We start from the raw sequence: 17,037 nt of genomic DNA, 5'->3' as shown, positions 1-17,037 counted from the left end.
ACATCTGACATTATAAATTGTTTTGGAACTCTACAAACACTGAATAGTGAAATGAAAATATAAACAAGAATTGTGAAATAACAACACACAGTCCTCTCCAGTCACACTGCAAATCCACATTTATAAAACTTAAAATACTAACAGTACCTTCACAATAGACATTCAAATGTGTTTTATACATCAGGTCACGCCTTGAAGAGTTTCTTACAAATTCTAACTTTCATAGTTACAATACCTGATATAGTTCAGCACTCCATAAAAAAAAGGACTAACACGCAAAGACACATAAACCACATAGATCTTAAACTTCCAACAGACTGCTAGTCTACATCACAAAATTACAAGAGGGAAATAAATTTAAAGCAGAATTTTAAAAACTTTTACTCGGTAAATGACTATGTTGACGAATTACATTTTATTGTTTAAGATTATATTAAGCCAGTACCTAAATTACTGTCTTTTTTTCCCTTAAAATTAACATAAGATTTACAAATCTGAAGGGCAGCTGTCATCTGACAAAAAAAATCTTTGTTTAGTCACTGTTCCGTTAAAAGATTTTCTGGTTGAGGAGGATAAGAGTAGAGGTCTATGAAGAACTGATCACAATTTTTAATAACAGAAGTGTGTAAGTAAATAAATTTTATTAATATATATTTTATCATCTTTGTGTCATTTGTATGTGTTATTTTATGTATATATCTGTTTTTTCCATTCCCTTAAATGATTTTACATAGAATTTATATGTGCATTAGGACAACAGCCATACAATATTTATTATCTGTGAATGGATAATGTAATAAATGAATAAATAAATACAAAAGTTTGGATGTGATTTTACAGACAAAAAAATGACAGTGTTCACTACATCTTTTGTTCTATATGGTATGAATGCTATGTAAACATTCTTCTTTTGTCATGTAGTCTAAAACAATGTTAATTACCAGTATTAAAATTTATTATGGATGTATTGCAATAACAGCAGCATACCTCATGTAAAAAAGCAAGACAATTTACTTGCAGGTGAAGTACAAAATATCAAGAAGTTACTATAACACAGATTTCCCTATAGGTTTCAACATTCCGTGCTGCAATACAGGAAATTCTGTGGCTGATAGATGATTAAAGAGGAAATACTCCACCACAAAAATTAAAACCACACATCCTGTTGTATGATCTTTATTCTAATGCTTATTCCTGCAAAGATACAAGCATTCTGCAAAAAATCACTATCAGATATAAGAATAATAGTTTTCAAGTTTATGATTATCACAAGGCTCTTAAGCATTTCTTTGATTGGATACCATATTCATTGTCCTTGGTCACCGCTGTCTTGATAACAAGAGTGCTTTACGTGTCCATAAATTAAAAGTAAATACTGTTTCTCACCAGTAATTGACATGAATTTTAATGTAATGATACAATGAAATACATGTTCTCATTTGTTCATTTGATTAAGGAAGAAAGAAAAAAAGTCAGTCTTCTTTCTATTTGTGAGAACCTTTTAAGTCCATGGATAAAAGTTACTGAAAAGTATGGTTCCAATGATTAAATAAGATATGAAATAAATTTTGATAAACTTTGAAAACATTTTTTGCGGTATGTCAAAAGTCACAAACAAAATGTTCCACCAGTCTTCAAATTTTGCTTCAAACTCTATTGATTTTGGTTTTTTCTGTGATACATCTTTTTTATCTTGTTTCTTGCAGGCTTCGTTTGAGATGTGGAGTTTACCAGTTAGAATATATGCAGAAAACCAGTACAGTACTGGGCTTGATGACGCTATCATTCTAGTTGTCACCTGTACATGAATGTTTAGTAAGCAAAATATTGTCAGTCCAGCAGCATGAGCAATATATGGGAGAATGCTCAGTGGCATACCTGAACTTGACTCTACCTTTAAGTTCAAAAATCGTATATTAAAGTTCATGTGTAAGCTAACAAAACAAAATGTCATTGTGAATATTAGGAATACAACTGGAGCAGCAAGAATAAAATTAGGGATCTGCTTAAATTCGTAGTATCTCAAGAAACCAACATTCCAGTAATGTTGTTGCACATACATATAAGGAAGAATGAGTTTGTCATCACACCACGGAAGATATCTTGAGCCAGGCAAGACAAAATCTTTCTCATGTGCAAATACGGCTAAGAAGGCAGCGATGTCATAAGTATCAGCTTTGCAATATTTGGAATAGCAATATGCTTGAAATGCAAAAAATGGTGCCAATGAAATAACAGTCACTAACACAGCCTTCAAGAACAGATTCATGAAGGAACCATCTGCATCTATTACATCTGTCCTCTTCACAATTCTTTTATCAGATTTGAGTTTATTTGATAATCTTTGGAATACATTATTGGCAATTTTGAATAATGGAAACCAAGTATTTAATATCCCATTGGATCTCACCGATGCAGAAAGACCTAAAGGCACACTGCAAAGGATACCATGATCTGAAACAGATAAGTACATCCCATAAAACGAAAATAAGGAAAATAGTGTTTCAGAGTATGGTGCACTAAAGAAGATGCTGGCAGGATTTACACAAAACATTATAGAAGCAACATAAGCCAGTTGACAATTTTTGAACAGTTTTTCAGTCAAATCATATAATACTTCTGCAGCCTTTACAAAAAAATAAAAATTAATGGCAACTGCACAAAAAGTCGTTACAGATGTTTCATTAAGAACGATTGAGAGAGGAATATACAAGATCCTCGATGTCAGATATGTAAGGATTGGGTACGTGGGAAAGAAAGCAAGGCAATTTTCAAATGTATATCCATACCGAGAAATGTGCAAAAAATACTGGGCGTCCCAGCGGTTAATACCACCAAAGAGGAAACTGACAATACTATCACAGACTGTGGCATTCTTTTCATGAGGATTTGATGGACTAATAAATGCATCGGAATTGTGATCAGGTATTAAATTATTAGACAGACATGACAAGGTAAGTACAAAAAGTCTTGATAAAATTGCAAAAGTGGTCACTTTTGGCTTCAAACTGAATGCCTTCACAGTCATTTTTATTCATTGTGAACCTTCCACGTGCACGTTATTGTAACATACTACTATGGCTTTCACTGAATACTAGACACAGTCTCACAAGCCCTCCATCTATCACTGTCCTAATCTGTTGCTGTAGTTAAGCAAGCATCAGGAAGGAAATGGGTCTTCCATTTCCTGGCAGCTGCTCTGTTTATTCACTGCTATGTATGTGCTTGGGAGTGCACTAACAGTCTTCTCATGTTGAGGTAAGGAATCACTTCAGAGCATCATAAGAGCTAATGAATCCTCTTGGCTATGTCCCAAACTGCATCTTGTCATTTAGATGGAGGTGTTGTAGGGTTTTCTGTTGTTTACCTGTAACAAAATGAGCCACTGTAGAAAACAATGAATTCAGAACTAACTTGTGTATATCACTAAATTTATGTTGATATGAACATTTTGTTTAAATTATCAAAAAACAAATATGGGGCAATCAATAATATATTAGCAAAATGAATATTGATAAACTGTAACTACCTATTAAAATATCTACTAATACCTAGTATTACTAGTATTGATTACAACAATAGGACTATAAGGCAGTTTAGTTACAGTTTTTACATAACACGTCTTTTGCTGCTGTTTTTTCACTGGGTCAACATAACCCCTCCATCTCAATGTGTGTGTGTGTGTGTGTGTGTGTGTGTGTGTGTGTGTGTGTGTGTGTGTGTAGGCGTGCGCATGCAAGAGAGAGAGAGAGAGAGAGAAATATCTTCAATATTTACCAGTTTGCAATGAAATGGGCATCATCATTGGTGCAAAAACATGTCGTTTAATGGCTTGTCTGATGCTAGTTGCACAACTTTATTTTAAAATTTTTTATCAGCAGAGAGTGCTGTGCTAATTTATTGCAGATGCTGACTGGGTTGGTACAGATGGGCTATAGTCCTATTTTCTGTTTACGTTTTGCACAGCAAATCTATAGAAATTTGTTTAATTGTTCTTTGCTCTCTCCGGGAATTTAACTGTAGCATACCTATTCATTATTTAATTCACATATCTGCAGAGTAGCATAATGTTTAAGTTGTTGTTTTAGTAACTTTGCACTGTTGTTTCTGTTTACATAAAGTTGCGTATAGGCCAAATTTGTGGAACCATATTACGTTTATCATGAGTGAAAAGTGCTTGACTTGCCATTGAATTGTTAGGTTGGGGCTTTGGTGTGACGGGTGCTGTAGTTTTTTCCATGTGGGTGACTGCAGCGGTGTGGGAATAGGGAAAGTAAATGAGACTCATCAGTGGTTTTGTAGGATATGTAGTAGAGATAGGAAGATACTAGAACAGGAGGGGAAAATTGCCACCCTTCAGGCTGAGTTAGACAAGGCCAGGGGAGATCTTGACAGGTTAAGGAGGGAAAAGGGTAAAGAGAGCTGGGAAGTGGCAACAGGCCTAGAACATTGTCTGACAGCTTTATGGTGAATGTGGAAAATAGATTTGACCTGTTGCTTCAGATAGAAGCTGGTGAGCCTCAAGAAGTTGCAGGTGTAGACAGGGCACAACAAACTTTCAGCAGCAAATTGAAAAGTAAGAACGTAGGAGAATCAGTAAAGAGAAAGAAAGTGTTGTTGTTGTTAGGTAGTTTCCATGGAAGAGGTGTTGGCCAACTTTTGCAGGATGAACTAGGATCAGAATACCAGGTCACCAACTTTTTAACCTAGTGCCAGTCTGGATCAGGTGACAGAGGATTTAGGATCACTTTGCAAAGATTTCACTAAGGAAGACACCATGGTTATATTGGGGGGGCCAGGTAATAGTATTGACAGAGATCCTTGGTACAGTATAGAGTGTGACCTGGCAAAGATTGTATCAGCATCGAAGCATACTAGTGTTGAGTTTGTATCTGTTCTTGGGAGCCATGACCAACCTCATTTGAACTCCTCTCTCTCTTTGGAGTTCGAACGGCTGCTTAGGTCGGGGGCAGTGTCACACATTGGTGTCGTTCCTGTTGATTCTCTCAATGTTGTTGTTGTTGTTTTCAGTCCTGATTGGTTTGATGCAGCTCTCCATGCTACTCTATCCTGTGCAAGCTTCTTCATCTCCCAGTACCTACTGCAACCTACACCATTCTGAATCTGCTTAGTGTATTCATCTCTTGGTCTCCCTCTACGATTTTTACCCTCCACGCTGCCCTCCAATGCTAAATTTGTGATCCCTTGATGCCTCAGACCATGTCCTACCAACCGGTCCCTTCTTCTTGTCCAGTTGTGCCACAAACTCCTCTTCTCACCAATTCTATTCAGTACCTCCTCATAAGTTATGTGATCTACCCATCTAATCTTCAGCATTCTTCTGTAGCACCACATTTCAAATGCTTCTATTCTCTTCTTGTCCAAACTAGTTATCGTCCATGTTTCACTTCCATACATGGCTACACTCCATACAAATACTTTCAGAAACAACTTCCTGACACTTAAATCTATACTCGGTGTTAACAAATTTCTCTTCTTCAAAAACGCTTTCCTTGCCATTGCCAGTCTACATTTTATATCCTCTCTACTTCGACCATCATCAGTTATTTTGCTACCCAAATAGCAAAACTCCTTTACTACTTTAAGTGTCTCATTTCCTAATCTAATTCCCTCAGCATCACCTGACTTAATTCGACTACATTCCATTATCCTCGTTTTGCTTTGTTGATGTTCATCTTATATCCTCCTTTCAAGACACTGTCCATTCCGTGCAACTGCTCTTCCAAGTCCTATGCTGTCTCTGACAGAATTACAATGTCATCGGCGAACCTCACAGATTTTATTTCTTCTCCATGGATTTTAATACCTAAACCGAATTTTTCTTTTCTTCCCTTTACTGTTTGCTCAATATACAGATTGAATAACATCGGGGAGAGGCTACAACTCTGTCTTACTACCTTCCCAACCACTGCTTCCCTTTCATGTCCCTCGACTCTTATAACTGCCATCTGGTTTCTGTACAAATTGTAAATAGCCTTTCGCTCCCTGTATTTTACCCCTGCCACCTTCAGAATTTGAAAGAGAGTATTCCAGTCGACATTGTCAAAAGCTTTCTCTAAGTCTACAAATGCTATAAACGTAGGTTTGCCTTTCCTTCGTCTTTCTTTTAAGATAAGTTGTAAGATCTGTATTGCCTCACGTGTTCCAACATTTCTACGGAATCCAAACTGATCCTCTCCGAGGTCGGCTACTACCAGTTTTTCTATTCATCTGTAAAGAATTTGCATTAGTACTTTGCAGCTGTGACTTATTAAACTGATAGTTCGGTAATTTTCACATCTGTCAACACCTGTTTTCTTTGGGATTGGAATTATTATATTCTTCTTGAAGTCTGAGGGTTTTTCACCTGTCTCATACATCTTGCTCACCAGATGGTAGAGTTTTGTCAGGAGTGGATCTACCAAAACCATGAGTAGTTCTAATGGAATGTTGTCTACTCCCGGGGCCTTGTTTCGACTCAGGTCTTTCAGTGCTCTGTCAAACTCTTCACGCAGTATCTTATCTCCCATTTTGTCTTCATCTACATCCTCTTCCATTTCCATAATATTGTACTCAAGTACATTGCCCTTGTATAGAATCTCTATATACTCCTTCCACCTTTCTGCTTTCCCTTCTTTGCTTAGAACTGGGTTTCCATCTGAGCTCGTGATATTCATACAAGTGGTTCTCTTTTCTCCAAAGTTCTCTATAATTTTCCTGTAGGCAGTATCTATCTTACCCCTAGTGAGATAAGCCTCTACATCCTTACATTTGTCATCTAGCCATCCCTGCTTAACCATTTTGCACTTCCTGTCGATCTCATTTTTGAGACATTTGTATTCCTTTTTGCCTGCTTCATTTACTGCATTTTTATATTTTCTTCTTTCATCAATTAAATTCAATATTTCTTGTGTTACCCAAGTATTTCTACTAGTCCTCATCTTTTTACCTACTTGATCCTCTGCTGCCTTCACTACTTCATCCCTCAGAACTACCCATTCTTCTTCTACTGTATTTCTTTCCCACATTCCTGTCAATTGTTCCCTTATGCTATCCCTGAAACTCTGTACAACCTCTGGTTCTTTCAGTTTATCCAGGTCCCATCTCCTTAAATTCCCACCTTTTTGCAGTTTCTTCAGTTTTAATCTACAGTTCATAACCAATAGATTGTGGTCAGAGTCCACATCTGCCCCTGGAAATGTCTTACAATTTAAAACCTGGTTCCTAAATCTCTGTCTTACCATGATATAATACATCTGATACCTTCTAGTATCTCCAGGATTCTTCCATGTATACAACCTTCTTTTATGACTCTTGAACCAAGTGTTAGCTGTGATTAAGTTATGCTCTGTGCAAAACTCTACGAGACGGCTTCCTCTTTCATTTCTTCCCCCCAATCCATATTCACCTACTATGTTTCCTTCTCTCCCTTTTCCTACTCTCGAATTCCAGTCACCCATTACTATTAAATTTTCGTCTCCCTTCACTACCTGAATAATTTCTTTTATTTCATCATACATTTCATCAATTTCTTCATCATCTGCAGAGCTAGTTGGCATATAAACTTGTACTACTGTAGTAGGCGTGGGCTTCGTGTCTATCTTGGCCACAATAATGCGTTCACTATGCTGTTTGTAATAGCTTACCCGCACTCCTATTTTTTTATTCATTATTAAACCTTCTCCTGCATTACCCGTCTTTGAATTTATATTTATAACCCTGTATTCACCTGACCAAAAGTCATGTTCCTCCTGCCACCAAACTTCACTAATTCCCACTACATCTAACTTTAACCTATCCATTTCCCTTTTTAAATTTTCTAACCTACCTGCCAGATTAAGGAATCTGACATTCCACTCTCCGATCCGTACAATGCCAGTTTTGTTTCTCCTGATAACGATGTCCTCCTGAGTATTCCCCGCCTGTAGATCTGAATGGGGGACTATTTTACCTCCGGAATATTTATCCAAGAGGACGCCATCATCATTTAACCGTACAGTAAATTTGCATGCCCTCTGAACAGGTGGGATTATACTAGGCATGGCCTTCACCTCAACAGGAAAGGGTAGGGTAAACTGGCTGGGAAAATAGCAGGAAAGTTAAAGGGGTGAGGCACTGTCGTGAGTGATAAAATACCAGTGGTTATAGGGTTCAGAAAAGACCCTTTTTTAGGGTGGGGTGGACAAAAGGAAACCAAGTTTTAAGAGAGGTTAGGATTGAGACAAACCTTCAGTTTGTGAAAGAAAACAAAAAACATAATTCTAGCTTATTACATCAGCAAAAACAGCTGCTGGTTAAGAAATTTCAACAATCTGCAGAAATTTCAACTCTATCCAATTTTAACTCAGTCAATGTGAAATGTCAGCTATCTTTATTCCGTCAAAATATTTGAGGACCGAGAAATAAAATTAATGAATTAACTATCAGCATAGATGAATTAGAGTCATGACATAATCTGCCTCTCTGAACATCATGAGACCACTGGTATAGAACTTTTTAAGTGTTATACGATTTAGGTTAGCATCTCACTTTTGTAGAGCATAAATGGAGAAAAGAGGATTGCCACATTCATAAGGAATTGTCATAAATTTAAAACATAGACATTCATAAATTTTGCCTAGAACAGCATACGGAAGCATGTGGAACAGAAGTAGAATTTCACAAAAAAATCCTTCATAATATTAAGTGTATATCGAGCACCTGCAGGCAACTTTAATCTTTTTTGAAAAATATGTAAAAATCTGCCAACCGGTTGCATAGGTTTCTATATACCTTGACCAGGTTTCGTCACCTCTAAGGGTGACTTCATCAGAAGGTAAGGTAATTACCTAAAATGAATATGTAAGATAAAAATATCTCATCTAATTAAAGTTTACATTAATATAAACAAGTGTAAAACAAATAGAACTTACATGAAGAACATATCGTCAAAGATGTACAGTGATTTAAGAGCTGAGTTACTCAAGTCATACATTAAAACATAAGTAACACCAGTGTGTTGTGAGGAGACTGACTGTGTAGCAACTAGTCACGCTGCCAAGTAAACGTAATGTAGGGCGCCCTACAAGCGGGCCACTAGTAATGTGAGCAAAAAATTTTGTATATTACACATTTTCTGAAGTAAATCATATGTATAGCCAATATAATGTTTAACAAAAATTAATTTTACAAATTATTGAGTAACATTTATAAATGAGCTTCAAACGGAATAAAGTATTACAAAGTTCGCTATGTTTTACGTAGCACAGGTAGAACCAGAGTTAAATACGACTGGAATTACATATTTAATGAAGAACATCAGTTCATTATATGACACAAATTTGGAAAGAAAGCTTGCATAACTAGGGCACAGATGTCATCTGGTGTATTAGTAATGAGCATAACTTAACAGAGGTAAAATAATGTTTCTGAAAAGGAGGAGAGAACCTGGATTATAAGTATCATAAAACTGAGAGCACTGGTTTAAAAGCATTAAACAAATTTCTATTTTTCAACTGTACTTGTTCATTCAACATGTCATTTTTAATTGGTGTGTGCCTGAAAATTTCAAGTTCTTCCAAGACATCAAGTTTTCTCTTTTTCTCTATGCAGAATTGTCATTTCCTTTAATTCTTTGGAGTTATGCGCTGTTATGAAAAGATGTTCTGCAAATGTTGAATTGTGCACATTAGTGCCTTTTCTGCCTAAAAGATGTTCTTCGTATTTTACGTTGAAAGTTCTGCCTGTCTGTCCAATATAAAATGCTGGACATGTATTACAGGAAATTTTATATAATTTTATATATAATTTTATATATTTTTTATATAATTTTATATAATTTTATATACCCCTGAGCCACAAAAAGGTTTGTTTGAAGCTTTTAGATTATGAATTAAATTTGACACAGCACATACGTTCTCTCATGGTAGGGGTGGAATATACAAGAATACTACCATTTTGTCTGCTCTGCATGAAATTTGTAATCCTCCCCCCCCCCCCCCCTTCTTCTTCTTCTTCTTCTAAGAAGATGGACTATAGCATGAAACTCAATCCAGATATCACTCTTCCTCTGATGGGTACTTGGCATCAATTAATTTTTGCCTTACAACCTTTACAGTACCAAAAGACACAGCCGCATTAAAGGCCCATCTGATCCCAACAATCAGTCTTTTCACCGTGTCGATGCTACTTTACAGCAACAAGATCGGTGCTAATCATCTGCACTAACAATAAGCCGTGACCAAACTTACAGTGTTGCGTGCTTCAGTACGATTGAAAGAGTCGATGGATATTAAGCGACTGCAGCCTCACATTTCCCAGACGTATACTCGTGGAACTACAATGGGAAAAAAGGAAGCCTGTTAGCACTGAGGCAACAGTGCTGCTGGATTTGCGAAGTATGCAGCCTGAAAATTAGACTTGTACTCTCCCTGTTTCTGATCTCTATTACTTACATAACGATTTTTGTGTGTTTTCTTTCCTTATTTTTTCCTCGTGTGAACTGTTAACTGTTTTTTCTCGTGTGAACTGTTAGCTGCCAAACTTTATCAAATGGCTCTGAGCACTATGGGACTTAACATCTGAGGTCATCAGTCCCCTAGAACTTAGAACTACTTAAACCTAACTAACCTAAGGACATTACACACATCCACGCCCGAGGCAGGATTCGAACCTGCGACCGTAGCAGTCGTGCGGTTCCAGACTGAAGTGCCTAGAACCGCTCGGCCACCGCAGCCGGCCAAACTTGATCCTTTTTTATGTAAAACTATTTAGTAAAGGACTAGCTTTTGATAGAAAATGTGTTGTATTCTTGTTACAGATCACAGTCTTTCAATGAATCATATGGATAGATAAACTACACCATGGGCTCTTTCAAATACGTATGTTTGATGTGGCTTTTGATTTTTTTTGTGGGAAATGTGTGTTGTCACACAATAAATACATTTTTTCAACAAAATTCACTGAAACTGTCAACAATTGCCATGGTGTATACATCGTCATTCATAGCAGGGTCTGCTGGACACGGTCTGTATATTAATCCTGTTCTATAAAATGATCTGGGAATCTCCATAATAAAACTTAAATCTAGTGACTTAAGAAAAGAAATTAATCTGTTTTAAGTTTTCTTTTTCTGCATGGCGTTCATATGTAACTTTGTCTACTTTTCTTATGTCTGCAAGGCTGTGAGTAAATTAATGCAGGCTGTTAGCTATTTATAGTTATTATGAATTAGTAAACACAATTTTTTTGTCTGTGTTTTTGCTCTCTCTCTCTCTCTCTCTCTCTCTCTCTCTCTCTCTCTCTCTCTCTCTCTCCCTCCACGTGGGAAAAAAATATCTAAAAACAAAGATGATGTGACTTACCAAACGACAGCGCTGGCACGTCGATAGACACACAAACATACACACAAAATTCAAGCTTTCGCAACAAACTGTTGCCTCATCAGGAAAGAGGGAAGGAGAGGGAAAGACGAAAGGATGTGGGTTTTAGGGGAGAGGGTAAGGAGTCATTCCAATCCCGGGAGCAGAAAGACTTACCTTAGGGGGAAAAAAGGACGGGTATACACTCGCACACACACACATATCCATCCACACATATACAGACACAAGCAGACATCTCACAAGCAGACATATTTAAAGACAAAGAGTTTGGGCAGAGATGTCAGTCGAGGCGGAAGTGCGGAGGCAAATATGTTGTTGAATGACAGGTGAGGTATGAGTGGCGGCAACTTGAAATTAGCGGAGATTGAGGCCTGGTGGATAACGGGAAGAGAGGATATATTGAAGAGCGAGTTCCCATCTCCGGAGTTCGGATAGGTTGGTGTTAGTGGGAAGTATCCAGATAACCCGGATGGTGTAACACTGTGCCAAGATGTGCTGGCCATGCACCAAGACATGTTTAGTCACAGGGTGATCCTCATTACCAACAAACACTGTCTGCCTGTGTCCATTCATGCGAATGGACAGTTTGTTGCTGGTCATTCCCACATAGAATGCGTCACAGTGTAGGCAGGTCAGTTGGTAAATCACGTGGGTGCTTTCACAAGTGGCTCTGCCTTTGATCGTGTACACCTTCCGGGTTACAAGACTGGAGTAGGTGGTGGTGGGAGGGTGCATGGGACATGTTTTACACCGGGGGCGGTTACAAAGGTAGGAGCCAGAGGGTAGGGAAGGTGGTTTGGGGATTTCATAGGGAGGTTACGAAGGTTAGGTGGATGGCGGAAAGACACTCTTGGTGGAGTGGGGAGGATTTCACGAAGGATGGATCTCATTTCAGGGCAGGATTTGAGGAAGTCGTATCCCTGCTGGAGAGCCACATTCAGAGTCTGATCCAGTCCCGGAAAGTATCCTGTCACAAGTGGGGCACTTTTGTGGTTCTTCTGTGGGAGGTTCTGGGTTTGAGAGGATGAGGAAGTGGCTCTGGTTATTTGCTTCTGTACCAGGTCGGGAGGGTAGTTGCGGGATGCGAAAGCTGTTGTCAGGTTGTTGGTGTAATGGTTCAGGGATTCCGGACTGGAGCAGATTCCTTTGCCACGAAGACCTAGGCTGTAGGGAAGGGACCGTTTGATGTGGAATGGGTGGCAGCTGTCATAATGGAGGTACTGTTGCTTGTTGGTGGGTTTGATGTGGACGGACGTGTGAAGCTGGCCATTGGACAGATGGAGGTCAACATCAAGGAAAGTGGCGTGGGATTTGGAGTAGGACCAGGTGAATCTGATGGAACCAAAGGAGTTGAGGTTGGAGAGGAAATTCTGGAGTTCTTCTTCACTGTGAGTCCAGATCATGAAGATGTCATCAATAAATCTGTACCAAACTTTGGGTTGGCAGGCCTGGGTAACCAAGAAGGCTTTCTCTAAGCGACCCACGAATAGGTTGGCGTACGAGGGGACCATCCTGGTACCCATGGCTGTTTCCTTTAATTGTTGGTATGTCTGGCCTTCAAACGTGAAGAAGTTGTGGGTCAGGATGAAGCTGGCTAAGGTAATGAGGAAAGAGGTTTTAGGTAGTGTGGCAGGTGATCGGCGTGAAAGGAAGTGCTCCATCGCAGCGAGGCACTGGACGTGCGGAATATTTGTGTATAAGGAAGTGGCATCAATGGTTACAAGGATGGTTTCCGGGGGTAACAGATTGGGTAAGGATTCCAGGCGTCCGAGAAAATGGTTGGTGTCTTTGATGAAGGATGGGAGACTGCATGTAATGGGTTGAAGGTGTTGATCTACGTAGGCAGAGATACGTTCTGTGGGGGCTTGGTAACCAGCTACAATGGGGCGGCCAGGATGATTGGGTTTGTGAATTTTAGGAAGAAGGTAGAAGGTTCCTATTTCTGCATTTATAGTACACATTTCAAAAATACACAAATTCCATTCTAATCTCTTGCCTGAATGTCGGTGTTTATACACCAAGTTGGTTCGTTGGTTTTTGGGGGAAGAGACCAAACAGCGAGGTCATCGGTCTCATCGGATTAGGGAAGGAAGTCGGCCATGCCCTTTCAGAGGAACCATCCCGGCATTTGCCTGGAGCGATTTAGGGAAATCACGGAAAACCTAAATCAGGATGGCCGGATGCGGGATTGAACCGTTGTCCTCCCGAATGCGAGTCCAGTGTGCTAACCACTGCGCCACCTCGCTCTGTCTGTTTATATACCAACTTCAGAATCATGTTAAACTGCATATACACTGCATCAACACCCTCAGAACTTTTTGATCACCCCTTATATGTTGCCTGGTCTCATTGTGATGTAATGTAACTGTTGAGTTATTTCTCTGCTATTAAATTTACATGATCTTTCTTCAGATTTCCTGCAAGTTCAGTTGATGCAAACAGTAACTTATCTGATGATCAAGCCTACAAATCAGCCAACATCATGCCATCAGCAAGGAACTGTATCTTGATAACCATAATACACTAAATAGAACACTATGTGTATAATTTTTTGGGTCTAGCTGCATAGCAAATTAAAAGTGGAGTCAACATACACACATAAATGAATCAAGAAGCTAAGTTTCTTATGCTTAAAAGCATCCTGCATTAAGATGATTTGAAGATAAAGATATTAGCTCATTTTGCAAAATCCCCCCCCTGTTGTGTTGTGGTAATACGTTTTGGGACAATGCTGCTAAAGTGCCGTAATTATATATTCAGGAAATGTTAAGCTGTAGGAATATTGTTTAAAGAAGATAACTACATGTTTTGCAGATATCCCTTTAAATATATTAGACTTTTATGCACACTTCCCAGTATATTTACTCCTTACTGGCTTTTAATTATATAGTGTACAGCCTGGGAACGGGTTTCATGAAGCTCTCAATGCTTAGCGCTATTTGTTACTAATAGAAAAAGCTCATTTACAGAACTAAAATACAAGAAACAAAAATAATTTTCATGTAGACTTTGTCATTTTGTCAAGAATTGAGAATGGGGTTACTTTGTTTTGGTACAGAAAACTTCAAGTGGATGCCATCAAACACAAACCAAGACACAGGGAATCCATAAAATTCTAAGGAAAACAAAATCGTAACTGACGAGTCACATCTTCCTGAAATCATTATGACACAATGACTGAAGGTTTCAAGAATGTGCAAGACAAATAGCAATGTTCCATATACACAGAGCTCTCTGGCTGCAGAAATATGATGGCTGTTGTTCTATGATTAATAATAATGTATATATTAAAACAGTACAAGCAGATAAACACTCATTATTTAACCCAACCGAGGAAGCAGCAACATTTTTATCACAAAGTGGCGGCATTACTCCTAATTATACTGTGTAGAATATTGATTGCGTAAGCACAGGAAAGCTGAAAGGTTGAAGGAATATACAGAACAGCTATATAAGGAAAACAAATGTGAAGACAAAATTATAGAAAGAAAAAAGGAAAATGAGATGCGAGACATTCCGGCAAGGAGTGGATTTACTTCGAACACATCTTAAGTGGAAAATTACACAATGGAAACTACTCCTGTAGCAACCAAAAGAACTCACCTGGTCCATTCAGCATCTGTAATACACTTTTCAGGCTTTAGAACTCCCTTGATCATTCTTCCTTGCATTACAGCTCTTTGAAATGTGAATGAGCTTAGAGTAAGGTTTCTCCTACGCATATTAACAATATCACATACTCTGGTCCCGTGACTGGCAAAATATAAACAATCAAGCGCCGAACAATCCGTGAGAAGACATATGTAATCTGAAAGTCACCATGTACGTTCCGTCAAGCATTTTATGTTGATGTGGCCACTACAGTGTAATCAGTCAAGTTTGCTGGCAGAGACATATTATGTGTACTGGTAGGACCCAATGCCCTGTTGCTGAAAATATTATGGAATATTGTACCAAAAGGAAAATGTACTTGAAAAAAACTACAAAATTATGTGATATAACTTCCGACCAGTACTAACCTCCAGAATGCAAAAGTTTTAGCATTGCTAATAGACACACAAGAAATCAGAAAAAGTGTTCCACAGGGGAAGAAGAAGTATAGATTGGGAAAGGTTAAAAAGGAAGGGCGGGTTACTTAGACCTCAAGTAGCAATCTCTCTACTTTCTCTGATGCCTCCCCCTTGATCTTTGTCTCCCCTTGTTCTCACTACATGTAGGTCCTTCTCATCTTTGGATCTGTGTGAACTGTCCTGCCTGTCTGAGGAAGGAATAGTGCCGAATGCTATATTTTCATCTATTTTTATTAAGTGTCTATTGGCTGTACAAAAAATTCCACTGTCTGATGGTAAGTATCCAGCAGCAATTCTGTCTCATAATTTTATGCTACGGAATCTATCATAATGAATCTACAGTTTTCATTAACCCACAGTGTCATTTTAGCCTTCCCATACAACACCAGCGCTCCTGAGATTCACACTCTCCAGCACATACTTACTCATTTTTGAAGACATTGTTGCAGGAAATCAGTTATCACAATGTAATATTTGAAATTTATTATAAAACAATCTACATCACGAGACACATTTATTAAAAGGTGACTGGTTTTGACCATTACATGATCATCTTTAGACCTTCAACCATACTGATGGACAATGGCTGTGAATGTTCTCTCTCTCTCTCTCTCTCTCTCTCTCTCTCTCTCTCTCTCAAAGGAAATTACATGCCTGTGTTTCTAAAATACCATTTGATAACTAGTGAAAATAAGTAATGTCAAAAAGTGATAAATTAAAATGATTTTGAGAAGAACAAAATAAATTTAAAATGTAATGCTATGACTGACCTAATGTTGCCAATTATTTGTAAATGTAACAACGTTATATATATATATATATATATATATATATATATATATATATATATATATATATATATATGAAATTAAAAAAAAAAGTCATGAGCCATTATATTTAAATAAAATAAAAAAGAAGCATAGTTATAAGGATCACAATAAAAAGTGTTTGCAGAAGGGTGTAAAATAGGTTTGTGCAGTTACAAAAAAAAGGTCATCACCATTGTTGTTGTTGTTGTGGTCTTCAGTCCTGAGACTGGTTTGATGCAGCTCTCCATGCTACTCTATCCTGTGCAAGCTTCTTCATCTCCCAGTACCTACTGCAACCTACATCCTTCTGAATCTGCTTAGTGTATTCATCTCTTGGTCTCCCTCTACGATTTTTACCCTCCACGCTGCCCTCCAATGCTAAATTTGTGATCCCTTGATGCCTCAGGACATGTCCTACCAACCGATCCCTTCTTCTAGTCAAGTTGTGCCACAAACTCCTCTTCTCCCCAATTCTATTCAATACCTCCTCATTAGTTATGTGATCTACCCATCTAATCTTCAGCATTCTTCTGTAGCACCACATTTCGAAAGCTTCTATTCTCTTCCTGTCCAAACTATTTATCGTCCATGTTTCACTTCCATACATGGCTACACTCCATACAAATACTTTCAGAAACGACTTCCTGACACTTAAATCTATACTCGATGTTAACAAATTTCTCTTCTTCAGAAACGCTTTCCTTGCCACTGCCAGTCTACATTTTATATCCTCTCTACTTCGACCATCATCATCAGTTATTTTGATGACCAAATAGCAAAACTCCTTTACTACTTTAA

At 38.1% G+C, this 17,037-nt stretch overlaps 2 protein-coding genes across 5 annotated transcripts in view; one reads left to right on the top strand and one right to left on the bottom strand.

The window, feature by feature from the left end:
- Positions 1 to 1,160: 1,160 nt before the first annotated feature.
- LOC126199021 (GPI mannosyltransferase 2) overlaps positions 1,161 to 17,037 on the bottom strand; it is a 253,063-nt gene continuing 237,186 nt past the window's right edge. For all 3 annotated transcript variants that reach the window (XM_049935712.1, XM_049935711.1, XM_049935713.1), the window contains one exon: positions 1,161 to 3,367. In XM_049935712.1, the coding sequence (XP_049791669.1) occupies positions 1,502 to 3,028 (1,527 nt within the window). In that variant the 5' untranslated portion in view covers positions 3,029 to 3,367 and the 3' untranslated portion in view covers positions 1,161 to 1,501. The remainder of the gene's footprint in view (positions 3,368 to 17,037) is intronic.
- The window catches only part of LOC126199020 (dual oxidase-like), a 246,332-nt gene continuing 232,492 nt past the window's right edge, over positions 3,198 to 17,037 (top strand). For both annotated transcript variants that reach the window (XM_049935710.1, XM_049935709.1), the window contains exons 1-2: positions 3,198 to 3,258; positions 10,799 to 11,004. In XM_049935710.1, the coding sequence (XP_049791667.1) occupies positions 10,842 to 11,004 (163 nt within the window). In that variant the 5' untranslated portion in view covers positions 3,198 to 3,258; positions 10,799 to 10,841. The remainder of the gene's footprint in view (positions 3,259 to 10,798; positions 11,005 to 17,037) is intronic.

The sequence above is a fragment of the Schistocerca nitens genome, chromosome 8 (genome assembly GCF_023898315.1).
Source record: "Schistocerca nitens isolate TAMUIC-IGC-003100 chromosome 8, iqSchNite1.1, whole genome shotgun sequence".
Lineage (NCBI taxonomy): Eukaryota > Metazoa > Arthropoda > Insecta > Orthoptera > Acrididae > Schistocerca > Schistocerca nitens.
Note: the sequence above shows the minus strand (reverse complement) of the source record. Positions and strands in the feature narration are given on the sequence as shown.